This window comes from Helicoverpa armigera, chromosome 13, assembly GCF_030705265.1.
Source record: "Helicoverpa armigera isolate CAAS_96S chromosome 13, ASM3070526v1, whole genome shotgun sequence".
NCBI classification, from domain to species: Eukaryota; Metazoa; Arthropoda; class Insecta; order Lepidoptera; family Noctuidae; genus Helicoverpa; species Helicoverpa armigera.
The window spans coordinates 10562099-10578080 of NC_087132.1; the positions used below are offsets into that span (position 1 = coordinate 10562099).

The 15982-nt window shown below is 35.1% G+C and overlaps 1 protein-coding gene across 1 annotated transcript in view; it reads left to right on the forward strand.

Annotated features, from left to right (window-relative positions):
* Nucleotides 1–15982, forward strand: part of LOC110373361 (START domain-containing protein 10) — a 57533-nt gene that overhangs the window by 16516 nt on the left and 25035 nt on the right. Inside the window, exon 2 of the mRNA XM_049840566.2 lies at nucleotides 2598–2745. Coding sequence (XP_049696523.1) covers nucleotides 2598–2745 — 148 coding nt within the window. The remainder of the gene's footprint in view (nucleotides 1–2597; nucleotides 2746–15982) is intronic.

Sequence of the window (15982 nt, forward strand, 5' to 3'; positions counted from 1 at the left end):
TGTTTGAAAGATTGTCTTAATACCTTTTTATTATTTCTACTAGGTCCTTTTGCTCGCTTTCCGCGGCAACTAACGGTCATACAAATCTTAGATCTAAGTCTCAGGGCTAAATGGGACGATTTGGTATCCAAATTGGTAAAGAAGTTGTAAAGATCCGCTTCCAACGAATGAGCTCTTCATCCATAGCATATCACTACAGATTTCTACATAATTTGGCATAGACTCACCACTGCATAATCCATCCTCTTTTCTGAACTGACATAAAGAGGTGAACATAAAATTCATCCGCAATAATTCCACGAAGGTTAGGTACTGTCTATTAACCAAGTAGGTCGTTCATAAAGTCTAATGGACAATGCCACATTTGCTAAATTACCTCCAGCAGTGGCTTTACAGAAAATCGATAAGCATTTTCTAACAGCCCACCAAAGTAACTTTTGGATTTGAATATACATATTTCTATCGCAGTGAGATAATGCCTTTAAGGGGAACTTGATTTTTTAATCTTAGGCCCAAATTCACTGACTTACTGACAATATAAAAGTCTTTTCTTTTTAAATATATAATAAAATGTTCACTTTAAAAAGTAAAAATTGATAGTATACCATTGTTTTAAGACCACGAAACGACAGTTTTCGTTTATGTTGTCGTTGAACTTGGGTCTCATTGTAAAAATATAATATATTCATGTATGTACATAACTTTTTATTTTATATTCGTTCAATCACTAAAGTAGAAATATATTTTTGTGCATTGCAGTTGTTTTAGCAATGCAGTTTATAGCCCCCGAACACTGAAAATTTTCGCCATTTTACTTGGCGCAAGTGGTATTCTAATGCTGGGAAAGTTAAAATTACTATACGTTAGATTTAAGACTTTCAACTTATCGTCTACGCAAAACGGTCTGACTATAGTTTTCAATGACAGTAGTTCTAAGTATGTTAGTTGTATTTTTTACCGGTGATAGTTTGTAAATATTACAATAGTGGATCAGTTTAAAATGCTTAAGCCGAGCTTCATTTTATAAAATACTCGTTTAACCGCATTCATACCAACACGTAGGCACTATAGCGGTTAAAACCACAATTACGATATTTAACCTGACTTTAATTAAGTCCACCACAATCAAACTGAGAGTAGTTCGAATTAAACTGTGTAGTTATCATTTTGAAGTGAAAAATAATACCTCTATCTACTACATGTACACAATACCGTTCGACCGACGTTTCTCTCGATCCTCAGAGACCATCATCACTTCATGTATGCTCCATCCATCATCAACCTTTCTAAAACTACAGAAAATGACAGAAAGACGTACACTAAAGACCAACTTTATTTGGATACATACCGTCTTACCACAAAAACTTTTTAACGTCAGTTTATGCCTTGTCTTAAAAAAATGTCAAATTATGACGTTGACATATGGTTCATTTTGCAGCCAAAACTTTATTAGACAAGTGTAAAACAGGGTTTAAAGTTTTTGTAGTAAGGCCCTAAAAGTTCAAGTTTTTGCCACGAATACTGCACGAGTAAAATAAGCTTCAATAGCATATAAGAGTTAAGAACTGTACTTATACATTATAATTATAATAATAATTAAGCCCTTTATTCTGAAACCATTACCTACTTACAATTTACAATAATCTATTACTACACATATTTTACAACGAAATTCATTACACTATACTAAGTTCTTTACAATATATCTCTAGTTTCAGAGTGCCTGTTGGCATAGGCCTCCTCCAAAAACTTCCATTGACTCCTGTCATGACTTATACATTATGCTAGCGTTAAAAATTTTAAAGTTCGTTCTGCTGTACATAATTTGCTTAAACCAAACTTAAAGTTGGAGCCAAAAATACCGTATTCACTAGTAAAGCCCCGGCCTTTAAGCCGTAGTAGTAAGAAAAAGAAATAAAAAAAGATCTCGACTATTTGAGAAACTACTCCTATTTGGGAAGTCGGTAAAATACGCTCGTCAAACTTTGGAATAGTATTTCCACGAGGCGTCAACTGATATAACTATATTATGATGAAAAAAGTTACTACTGAGTTTCACTAACTAAGCCATTTTCATTATCTCACAGAAATTTTATCTTACTAGAAGAGTGATAATAATAACTTAGTCCTCAAGTAAAGTATCGTGAAGACAGGCTGATAGTTTAGATATGAAAAAGTTTATTATCAGGTTTCTACTAAAAGGGTTTGAAGATTGTTATCCTAGAATAGCGATTGGAACATTTTAATTATTTAAGTAATCTACAGTCTGCGGTCAAGAATGTTCCTATGTAGTTAGTCCCTGCCATTCTTTAAGGATTAGCTTCATAACTTAACTATTACTTACTTTACAACTATTACTTTCTTTTTTTACTTTAAGTAGGTACCTTGGCTTCTTTGGAAATGTTAAAAATATCCTCTAAAATGTAGACGGTCAAATCTCCAAAGGGATTAACCTAAAAATTGTGTTTATTTAGTACTTAAAAGGGGCTTGGTATTACACAGGAGAGATACTTAGGTAAATACTCTTCAAATGAAATCCAACATTTAAATTCCAACCATACCACTCAGACATAAAGACCATTTTTCTTCATCCCCAGGTGGTGGCAGAGTTTGAGGACGTGGAGCCGGACGCCCTGTATGATGTCCTCCATGACCCGGAGTACAGGTCTGTCTGGGACACCCACATGCTGGCCGCTGAAGATGCAGGCCACATTAACGTTAACAACGACGTCGGGTATTATGCCAGTAAGTAGTGGTTTTTTAGAATGACTTTTGAATTTAGAACTTTAGATGGGTTTAGATAGATCCTTCTTTTACGGTACCATGTCCTCCACCTAAACTCATTATGCCAATATGTAGTGTTTATAGAACTATTTGAATTTAGAACACTAGACGGGTTTAGATTCCTTCTTGCCCTATACGATGTACTCCACGACCCGGAGTATAGGTCCGTCTGGGACACCCACATGCTGGCCGCTGAAGACGCCGGCCATATCAACGTTAACAACGACGTCGGGTATTATGCCAGTAAGTTGGTTTTTGTTTTAAGAACATTTTTTGAATTTAGAACACTAGATGGGTTAAGATTCCTTGGAAATTATGACTTTAAGCAGTGTTTGTTTTTAGTTTTTAGAAGTATTTAAAGAAGAATGGCGAAAATGGACCCACATGATTTAAGGATCATTTATTTGCAAATCTATATGAATTTAAATAACAAGTTTGTTAGAGGATTATATAAAAAATATTGAGTTTTTAGCTCATGGGAATTAAAAGTTAGAAATAAACTAAATCTATTAAAAATAAGATAACATGCAGTTTGCGAACGCATCGTGTGTCACTGATTACGTTCCTATCTTCATAGTTAATTATTAAGTAAATTCATCGCCGTATGCTTGTGGACGTCTACGTTTGGCAGTTATTATTTTCTTGTATATTTTACTTAAAAAGTAAAATAGAAACAGCAACAATGAATAAGCAAAGTACACATTTATAATAGTAAATAATAATTACAACGTTAGCATGTTGTATTGCTAACCTTTTTTGTGCGAACGCAAATTGGAACGTTTGTGGCAAGAGGCTGCTGTCAGTGCTGTGTTCTGTCATTCCATGTTTGGTTTTGTTTTCAACGGCTAACTTGGGATTTGAATGCGATTTTTTGGATTACTTTATGACGATTTGGGTTTCTACTATTCTGCATAACGACTACCGTATTTATATTTGGATTCCGATTTGCAAGTGATTTGGACTTATTTACCGTGCAAAATGCGTTGTGTCAATTGCCAATAACGCATTGCACGATTACGAAGACATCGTGTATTGGATGAAAATGATCAGATAATTGAGAAAGTGCAGAGATGGGTTTATCCGCGTTATAAATTCATTATCCTCTTCCTTCTATGTTGTGATAAAAGTAAATAAAAGATGTTTTTAATAATGAGTATATTGTTTAATTTAGTAAACATGTTTTTATGTAATAGTTTAACACCTATATGTTTTTACCCACACTGCTGCTGAGCTACAACGTGATGCCTGCGCTACGTTGTTGCGGCACGGTGCGCTAACCTAACGACACTACAATAAAATTGTGCGACTTCTCCGCTGCGGCGCAGAAGTCGCACAATTGTACATAACTGCAGTAACGCGGTGCATGCGACGGTCACCTGCAGGGCTAATGCTGCGTATGCATTAACCCTCAAGAGTCAAGGGTGACAAATCAACATCGAGCTTTGCTAGGCCGTGCTAAGTTTGGTCAACTAAACAGAGCTTGCCTCGCACAGCGCTGCACACCATGGTTTGTTTGTATCCTCATTAAAATATTAGAGACGGCCGAGTTAAAAAAACAGCAAAGTCCAGCACAGCTCGATGTTGATTTGTCACCCTTACACTGATGCCGTGACAATGCGACGCCTGCACAATGTAGGTAATCGCGGCATCTGCGCTGCCCACACTTTTATCGGATGCCTAAGCTGAACAAACAGTGAAGGCGATCTTTAAGACATCGTTCATCTATAGTTTAAACCAGGTCACCACGTTCCTAGTTCACAAATATTCTTTCCGTTTTGAGATTTTTAGGTTATAATCTTCTACCTTGCATAACTTTTTTCTTCCAACTTTTGCAACTCATTATCCATTTGCTTTTTTGTTAGTTTTGTATAGCTCTACAAGTAGTACTAAGTTTCAATTATGTACGAATCTTATATCAATGGGTCCCAGTTTACATACAAGTTCGCCATTCTCCTTTAGAACTCTATAGCAGTTTAAACTCCTTTTTTACGACCCCGTCAGCAATGGTCACCAGCCAGACTGCCGAACCTCATCATCATCATCATCTCAGCCATAGGACGTCCACTGCTGAACATAGGCCTCCCCCTTAGATCTCCACAGATACCTGTTGGAGGCGACCTGCATCCAGCGTCTTCCGGCGACCTTCACAAGGTCGTCTGTCCACTTTGCTGGTGACCTTGCCGAACCTCACACGGAACAAATTCCGTGTTCGATTCCCAGTTGACAACATGTTTTAACTAACTTTCCAAGTAGGAGGAGGTTCCCAATTCGTCGGGATCTTTGTTTTTTTTTGTTATATTGCCAAGTGTATTTTCTATGAGATAATGCAAATTTAAGACAGCTTTGTAGTCAAAGGAATATCTCCATTGTTCGCCTAGAAATAAAATAGAAAAATAAAACAAAATAAACCTAACCACTGCTCAATAGAGCTTCCGAGTGAACGGGGGATTGTAATAGAATTGTTTTAAATTCAACTTTATTTCCCCACACGGAGTGTTCAAATTACACTATCGGAGAAAAGATGGGTCTTTTAGAAGCAGTCTTTAGACAGATTGGTTTTATTATGTTTTGAAATAACAATACTAGCCAGTGGAGTATGAAGGAAGGAAATATTATATTAACATTATCATGATACTGTTATGTCGGACTTTCCTTTGTGAAAACTGTTATGAATGCCATAGGGGTAGATGGTACAATCAGCGACAGAAGAGCATTAGAACTATTAAAATTCAAAATACCTGTGTTCAGCTTCATGTGTCCCGATATTTATTTAAGTATAATTCTTGGATTCTCCAGTCATGTCTGTATGGATCAGAGTGGCTACAAAGAAACCTATGAGATGACAGAGTTGGTAGAAGAGTATGTAAAAAGAAAAATAATTCGCCGACCCCAAATAAAATTGGGATAAGGGCAGAAGGAAGCTAGTAAGATTTTTGTAGCTGCCTGTACCTGTTACAACATTGTTAGTCACATCATGTGCTACCCCGCGGGTCTTCTAGTTAGGATAACGTATTTCACACACGTATAGTTTTGTTTGCAATATTTATGAGACCCGCTGAGATAAGTTGAGTTCATAATCGTCGGTATTAAAAGCTTTGAGAAGTAACTTCCAGAAAGTTCGACTCAACAGGTGAATAATGGACTTTGTTTGGTTTCTAAGCTGTTATTTTGTGAACATTTATTTTTCTTCGAATCTTCTTTGTCGATTGCTATCTGTTAATTAATTACTACTTAATACGTACTTTTGGGAACAAATTAAGAGCCGATAGAGGAAAAGACACAATAAAACGAAAGTACAAAAGTTCCTTTTAGAGGAATCCTTAAAATAATTACGAAAGTCACTTCAGATAAGTATCAAAGCGCTCTTTCTCGAGTGTAGATAGAAAAAGAAAATAGCATTTTTCTTGCAGTTGTTAAAACAGTCATTAGCACCAACTCTTTTAGTTTTTAACTCGTATTAAATGTTCCTTAGATTAGTAGCCGTGGTGGCCTAGTGGGTAAAGAATCAACCTCTCAATTATGAATGTAGGTTCAATTCCAGATATGTACCAATGCAACTAATCTAAGGTTGTATGTACTTTATAAGCTCATATATCTTGGACACCAAATACTCTGTTTCGGAGGGCACGAAAAACTGTAGGTCTTGGCTATCGTTTGGACATCTTTGGTAGTCGTTACGGGTAGTCAGAAGTCAGTAAGTATGACAATCAGTTTTACCAAGGGGTACTGGGTTGCCCGGGTAACTGGGTTGAGGAGGGCAGATAGGCAGTTGTTTCTTGTAAAACACTGGTACTCAGCTGCTACTGGTTTTACTGCCAACCCCAATATAGTTGGGAAAAAGCGAGGCAGATGATTAAACGCTTCTTATATAAAGTGCTAATTTCACGCCTGACCTAGTGTTTTTCTAGGGTAAAGAGAGAAATAATGAAGATTAATGTGGTTGGAGCTGTGTGATATAATTATATATAAATTGGCACTTAATAAAGTGGTCGCACCCGCTGCGGTAAGATTGGCGCTTGATTGATTTGAAATAAACCTCCCTAGAGAGAAGGGTTGGTTGGAAAATGTTGTAACTAAGCAAATACTACGTTATAGTTAGACTGGCTCTTTGGTTGGTTTGGCACGAGGTCTCGGGTTGGATTCCCGAGTCGGTCCGAAATCGAGATGTGGGTTTTAGAAATTTTCACAAAACAGGCCGTAATCTGGACGATGGGGATTAATTTTGTGTGCACCATAAATTATAATATGTCCTGCGCAGATGGCTGATCTCCTTATGAGAACAGCCGTCGTGACCAAAATCGGCCTCGACAGGGATTGTACTATAGTTTGTATGAAAACGATATTTTATACGTGTTAATACTCCACTTAAGCAACATTTATAAAAGCAGTAATCCGTATTTTACATGCTTAAGCACTTTGTGGACAGGCGTCCTTTTTGAAGTAGGTAAATACAATAACCAACATGTTATAAATAGGTATTTACAACATGTGAAATATCTCCCCCACAAAAAGTCAATACTTTAGCATGAAATGAGCTTTGTTTTTGTAATGAAAAAGAGAGGAAGTGAGACATAAACACTCAGGATTTTTAAGTGTGCTTAATACGGAGCTAACTTATATTAATTTGAGTTTTTCTCAAATATCTACACCTAATTGAATTACTGCCTAAATAGCTATTATTTTCACCATAAAAAGGTGCTCTTTAGATTCTCTTCCAAGTAATAAAAACTCATATATATCAGGCAGTTTAGTAGAAGTAAGCTGCGTTTGAAATTACGCTATAACCTGTCTTGATAGTCTTACTTTATTGATATAGCCAAGGTTATGTCTTAAGCCGATTTCAGAACTTTTATGATAGCGTAATAGTTTTATAAATGTTAATGAACTATAAAGACGGGTTTATCTTTTATGAAAGGTTAGTGAAAATGGGTAAATGACCCGTTCTGTGATCTTCGAAGTACTTTCTTTTTCAATTGTTTGAGGTACATTCTTGATTCTTATACTTTATGGTGCTGTGCTACATAGCATTTTTTTGTGAAATTAAATTCAGATTTGATTTCAATTCAATTTTTATTTTATTTTGATTTGGGATTTCAATCTTGTACCCAATTGAACAAAAAGTGCAGCATGAAACATTTATGTAACTTGATAGCATGTAGGAATCAACATACGTATTATTGCGATTGTATTGCACTACGGTTTAATATAATACCTTATGGGAATTGCTCCATAGGAAAAATAAATTTAAAAAAGCCGAAGACAGCTAATTCGATAACTAACAAACTACCATCATAAAAAAGGTGCGTAAAAAACAAATTAAATACCCACATTTCTTTCCAAAACAACCCTTCATTGGTGAATTTTACGTGCGGTATGGCTCGTAAAAAGGAAATATCGTAAAATGGCCGAGTTTGCACAAGAGTCGCAGTTTCACCGCTAAATCGCTAGGAAGCATGTTAAACAAAGCCTGTGTTTTTTATTTTATTTTGCTTTGTTTTTAGAATGCGAACGTGTGCGTGAACATTGAGCTTTGCTTGTCTGAAGTTGGTTAGTGACTTCACACTATTCAAAATGTATGCAAAATGCTCGCATGATCGATGTGTCAAATGGCTAACTTCGGAGAATCAAACTTATTTGACAGGAGTTGACAACATAAAACACGCCCGCTTTTTAACCAATGTCCCAAAAAGGAGCAGGTTCTTAATTTGGATGTTTGTATTTTTTTGTAGTCACTTTGCGTATATTGAAGATACCGAATTTTGAATAGAAGAAAGGTTCTAGAATAATTCAAACATTTATTCTTTAATATATACCTTTGTTTTCTACAGGCAGAACAAATTGGTCAATCTTTATTCAATAGCCGTTGCCCGAGTCAGTTAGCTTTCAAAGAGTGTTCGGTGTTTCGGAGTTTTTTTTTTTAACTAAAGATACACTTCAAAGACTTAGAAAACCAATCTTCTAAATGACTTCCTGTAGAATACTATCGTATTTAAATAAACTAGTTTAGTATGTAGTATTTTTAGGCGCATCAGACTAAAGTACATAAATCGCATAGCAATCGAAAATGTAGTGTGCTAAGTCGTAGTAGACTACGCCATCAAGTTTTTAGGCGCAGCGGACTACGAGTTTTCGTAGCAGACTACGGCGTAGCATTTGTAGGTCATGACGATTTTGATATGACATATCATATTCTTCTCACACGAAGAATGTCATATCATAATAATATGTATGGAATACCATACATTACGACAGTCGACCGAGACGGATGACATAAGCGTGTTTATTGAAGTCAGACTTGAATATGAATACTAGGAATTTAATACAATATAGAATTTGTGGTATGGTATATTGTATTAATTTAATTTTGATGTTTGATATCGGATCTATATTTTCTTGTATCAGTTTAGTAGATAATGTAACACCATAGCAAGCTGATTGTGTAAAAAATAGTTAATTAGACTAGATGCTAAAAGTTCACCTATATAAAAATATATTTTTTACTATTCGCAATTTGCATACATACACGTGGTATTTTTGATATCCCTGGATTTATAAGGAATCTAGGTTTAACGTTTGGAGATACAACATAGAGTCTACTTATATCTAACTTGGTAATCCTTGATTATCCCTACTAGCAAAGATATTATCTTAAGTAACTAATATTACACAAAATAATATTGTGAACAGATACAATACCGTTCACAATTGGATCTGTTTACAGTTAATTTTGCTCGTTTTACAACGGCAAGTTTTTATTGAAGCCTACCAGTTGTTTGGAGCTCTGCCATATTTTGTCAAAGGCTGTGACTTGCGATAAATAACGTGATTTATATTGAAGTTATTGTGTTATAACTGGGAGGGCAATAAAACAAAAATGTTTGACGTGATGTTTAATATTTTTAAAGCGTTTAAGATGGATTTCAGATGAAATAAGTCGAACTCACATGGCAAAAACGCTTGAAAAAAGTAAGCCGGGCGTAACATACCTAATTTTGAGCTGACTAACCATGTTATTCCAATCTTTTTGTGTAATGTACAATTATTAAATCTCATCTCAATAAACAATTTTTGATAATTTTAATTTTTGCTAATAAACGTAAAAAATCTCAGATTTGAGGTCTATTTCCTGCCGCACCTTATTTATGATATGTATTATGGCCTAGTGCTTTTGTGAACAGAAGTAATATGATAAGCATTATATATTTTCTAGACAGCCATTTCCATTTATACAGTTCTTGGTGAAACCCTGAACCGCAAACATTTCTACATTCTCCTAATAAATAAAAGATGGAGAACACACTCGATTTCTCATTCATGAGACATGAAAACGAACTTACAGTCGAGATAAACCTTTTACTTAGCTCTTTCAGACGCTAGGATAAATTGTATGTATAAGTTTCTGAGAATATTTTCAAGATATTTTATTAACATGAAAAAATTGCATACTGAAATTTTGTATACAGGTTACTGTTACAACCTTTTTTTTATCGTCCATCTGCTGGGCACAGGCCTCTTCTCACACGGAGAAGGATTGAGCATTAATCACCACGCTTGCTCAATGCGGGTTGGTGATTTCAGACTATACAGGTAAAATTTTATATATTAACTATACAAACAAATAATGATAAAGGGTAAAGATACATTACGATGTTAAAAAACATGGCATGTGCATTAGGCGTCGAAGTACCTAGTATTTTTAAGCAGGGTTCAGTGATCACCATTCAGGCAGATAAAACTTACTTACTTTACTTTATGTTACAAACCGTTTAATTAAACTTCAATACAGATTAAACTTACTCTTCAATACATGAAAACCGTGACACCATACACTGAAAAATTCCAGCCTTACACAAGATTTTTTACAAAAATAAAGTTAGAAAAAACCTGTGCTATTTCTCGCTCCGTTCTACGTTTCAATGGATAATAGAGCCCTCTTTCAGACGAAAAATATGTGTGAACATAGCTCCGTTTTGTCCGACCGTTTTTTCTTAAAAGATTCTTTTTAAAAGTTCTCTGTCGGCCGAGGTGGAGGACAATTATGAAGTCTGGAATTTCAGCTGAAAGTTTCGTAACATTTTTAAATTGTGCCGTGATAAAACTGAATGTGTTTCGCTGGGATTTGGGTTTTAGGCATGTCGCTTTAGTTTTTGACGTTCAAAACATGTACTATATATTTCTTTGTTATTCGCAAATAGTACTTTGTCTCTTTTTTTTTCTTCAATAGTTAAGTAAAAGATATAAGGTAAAGATCGCACCCCGTCGCATTGTTGGCTTAAAAAACTACACCTCATTGCTCTTTTAAGTTGCGAAAATCCATAATTACTTTAAGCTGAGCTATTCAATATTTCATCTTAAAAAATCATTCATCGTTTTTACAAAAGTTCACATAAATCTTTTAACAAAATTAATAGCCCTCGATCAATTTCCGGTCGCACCGTACAATACTCACTTAACTCTTGTCGGTTCTTCTTATCGGCGATATAATAAATGATCGACCAAACTCCTAACTTTCGTCTCATATCAAACTTATGGCATTTCATTTAACAAGAAACTTTCCTAATCATGATTTGTATGGAAATTAAGACGTAATTAAATTGTTTTAGATGGTGTTTTGAAATTAATGTTGATTAGTCTTATTAATATGTAGAATAATTTTTAAAAAGAATACTTGTTAAAATATGGAGAGTTAAGAGAACTTACATATAGCAAAATAACCTGCATTCGACGTTTTAATTGAGTGTAATTGTGACAACTATTTAATATTCCATCTTATATAAATAGTGGAATGCAATAAACAATAATGAATATGAATAAGGTATGGGTATATCGTAGTTTCTGTTATGAGACACACATTTTATGAGTATCTTAAAAGCTTCTTAAAGTAGGTATAAGAAAACATCGCACATATCTTGCCATTTAAAAGCAAGCTTAATATCTAAGTCACAACATTTTAGCAAAAACTTTAGGCCAACCATCTACTTATATTCAAAAAATACATACTAATTCAGTAGCCAGTTATCATAAACAGAGCTAGCTTATGCCAGGCGTCACAAACTGCAGTGCAAGCAAGAAGGAACATTTAGACAAGATAAAGCACTTTGTTCACAAAGTAAGAGCTTTATAAAGTAGGTATGTATAAGAAAACATCGCACATATCTTGCCATTTAAAAGAAAGTTCAATGTATAAGTGACACAACATTTTACCCAATACATACATAGGTATATTCAAAAAACTATATCTTAATACATTAGCCAGTTATCTTAAACACTGCTAGTTTATGACATGCGTCACAAACTGCAGTGCAAGCAAGAAGGAACATTTAGACAAGATAAAGCACTTTGTGAACTCCTGCGACGGTGAACGTGAACTTTTAACGAGCTGTCCACAATAGTTGCTTGATATATCCTTCCTATTGTAATGTAGTTCAGAATGGGGAGACTTTCAAAGACAGTATAAAAGAGTGTATGTGTGTAAGCGTTTTTTTGTGTGTCAATTGACACGTTCATTTTTTAGAGCTACTTTGCAATAAATAAGGAATTCATTTTATATTACTGAGGAATATGTAGAGGTATAAAGAGGTATTTTTACATTGTCAAAACGTTAATCTAGTTGCACTATTCCAAAGAGTGGCTTTATCGAGAAGAACCGGCAAGAAACTCCATAGACACTCTTTTGTTTATGAATAGTACTTTATTTGTATATTCAAAACCTATACCTCAATTCAGTAGCCAGTTATCATAAACACTGACAGGCGTCACAAAGTGCAGTGCAAGCAAGAAGGAACATTTAGACAAGATAACGCACTTTGTGAACTCCTGCGACGGTTAACGTGAACTTTTAACGAGCTGTCCACAATAGTTGCTTGATATATCCTTCCTATTGTAATGTAGTTGGGTAAGGGAGGTCTTTTGAGCTTTTTAAAGACTCAGAGACTGTAAACGTGTGTGTAAACGTTGGTTTTGTTTATGTGTTTATGTTTTATGAGTGTGAAGCGTGACATTAATTTTCTCCATATCAATTTTCAGAACTATCATGCAATGAATAAAATACCTACTTTTTATATGATTGTTAAGAGAGGTTTTTGTGTATTATTTTTTTATTTTTAAATGCTTACAAAGTAAATATAACTCCAAGTTGTCTGGGGAATGTTCTGATAGAAAATATGTATATTTTTCTTTTTACTGTATTGCTTAGTATTGTATTCAGTGATTTTGCTATCCTTTATAATACGCTTACAAAATATTTTTCTTCAAAATAATACATTCCCCAAGGCATTCTGCTTTTAAATCTCTAAAGAATTCCATCAGACGCTAGTGAAATAATATACAAATAATTGCATTGTAAATATTTCTTTACAATATTTAAATGTTCAAACGAATTTCTTACATTTAGTTCAGTACTGGGATTCTATAAAACTCGATCAACAACTCGCATTTCACTTCGATTCGTAATGTCATTTCATACTTTAGGGGAGGTAGGGGAGGGATGGGCACTTTTTCACAATTTATTGCATAAAAAATCAGATTTTACAGATCATTATCAACTTTTATTGCCATTTCTTATATTCGGCTAGATATAATGAAAGAGCTTTCCTAAAAATTACAATCAGTTTCAACATTACGAGATATTTAAACGGTTTTATTTAGCTCACCCCGTTTGTTTTATTATTTATTCTTGGATCAAATTTAGTAATTCAAATTTCACCCTCTTCCTGTCAACCGATTGGTCTGAAATTTTGTATACACCTTTAATTAAATCCAATATGGCCGCCGGTACAAAATGGCACAGCCCCCTCAATATGGGTATCAAATGAAAGGGCTACACAAGTAGAATACTGTCAGCAACCCCAGCGGGGCGCAACAGGGCCAAGGCCTGCCTGCACGTCGATTCTATAAAATTCGAACAACAACTCGCATTTCACTTCGCTATTCACTCTCACTTCGCATTCGATTCAGAACGACCTTGATTTTGCATTCTGTAAACATCACCTAATCACTTGCGAAGTGAAGTGAGCTCGACATCGACCAATGCTGTGCTAGTGACTTCCCCACTCGACAAAATGTCAACCGAGATTAATCAGTTTTTAATTTTATCAGTTTTGACACAGAATTTTAGCTAAATATGATGTTTTAGTTATAATTTGTTATTGTAAGGAATTTGAGGCAGCTTTTAAGTATAAAATAAACCGAAATCTCTAAATTCGTGCTGTGAATATAATCTATGCTTACCCTACGAAAAAAAATACTGACAGCGCCAATTTGCCTTTCTTGCTGATTTTGAGGAAACCTTACATATATATTTTTTTACTACGGCCGGATTGTTCAGAGCTTCCACTACTTCATTTATGCAACGAGATGCAGACGGTTGCGATAAATAAGTTCTGATGCCCTCTTTAATAACCTTCTGGTAACCGCCACTAGCCAAGAATGATAAAGTACATAGTATCTGTGAAACAATAAATCAATAAAAAATGTAATACCTACTTTATCTGGATTTAGTGAAAACAAAATTGAGACCAATTTGGTTATTTTCATGCTTAAGAGAATACCAATATTATAACTGAAGTACAGAGTCTTTTGAAAACATATCAGCTGGCGGGGAAACCACATAAAGGGAATACTCCTTATTAAGAACTAAGTGTTTTTCTTATTATTGTGTGCTTGATTACAATTTTTCAACTATAAACTGTGTCAATACTTACTTTTACACGAGTTGTAAGTCCTTTGCCTCGACGTTTTGTGGGCTTTATCAGGGCAGTAAATCAGACTCCAGTTGGTCAATTAGCTCCTTTGACAATCTATATATGCTCACATAGTCATCATCGCGAGTTAATAAAGATAAACTACGAATTCTAGCAGATTGTTGACGCTTTTCTAAATTATCTAAAGCATGAGCTTCTTCTAATAAAGATTTAAGCAAAAACATTCTAGCCATCGTTAAAGGTAGGCACTTAATCACTTTAAAACACTTAGAACTTTATTTAAACACTATTTTAAATATAATAGTCTCTAGATCAAGTTGGCAACGGTACCTGAAACAAGATTCTATAAAGGATTTTTCGCGCAGATTTATAACCTCACAAATTTTCACTGACGAAGAAGAGCAAAATTTACAAATTATACATTACATGGTATGTCCAAGCCTCCCTACCATAGGGAGCATTGGACACTTTGACTTAGTTTATGAAAAAATCGGTAAAAACCTTTTAAGTTAAACGGTTTTATCTTATGTGCACTGAAAACTAGAAAATAAAAATAGTTACTTACCTGTCAACCTACGTAGGTGGTCCCGGTCATATTAGACTAAAATAAAACGTGGGGCCCATTAACTATTGCTGTAGTACTCTCTTCTAAAGGTATAATAGGTGTGGATTGCATCGACTTACTATAATTGTAACTGGAGATTTTGACAATCAATAATTAATAATAGAAAATACACATACCTTTCATTAGTTTTCTCTTTATAACGATCCGAAACCGCAACAAAATATTTAAGTACTTTTACGAGTGTTTGTTCTTGACAACTCACAGAAATGACAGATAGTCTATGGATGAACACCGTTACCAGTCGGTAACGTAAACTACCCAATAAAAAAAAACAAAACTATGATCAGAAATCAGAATAAAAGGACCCCCCTTTTATTCTGATTTGATCATGTCTCCCAACTGCCCATCTCTCCCCTACCTCCCTATAGATAGACAGATTTTGACAGATCTGTCAAAATCTCGACTTTGATTTAGTTCAACTTGTCAACACGCTCGATAGTGTAGCGCTAGTGTAGTTTGACAATGTCAATCACGAAACTTTAAGGTAGAATTCCGTGGGTCGCGATTGTCGCAGCCGCGCGCGACAAAAGTCAACCTATGAAAATGTATGGCACCGCTGCCGAGGGCTGCGACAGTCGCGCGCGGACGACGAATTTCGTGAGCCGCTCGCGGCCGTACGCTTCTCAACATGGTCTAGCGCTTAATAACATCTATAGAATTTTAGTAAAACCAGAATTAAATTTTTGACAATGCCGCGAGCAGCTTACGAAATTCGTCGGCCGCGCGCGACTGTCACGGGCCTCGACAACGGTGCCATACATTTTCATAGGTTGACTATTGTCGCGTCCACGGAATTCTACCTTTAGATCGAAGTCGAAGTGAGAGTGATGTCGAAGTGAGTTGTGATATTTTATAGAATCGACATGCAGCA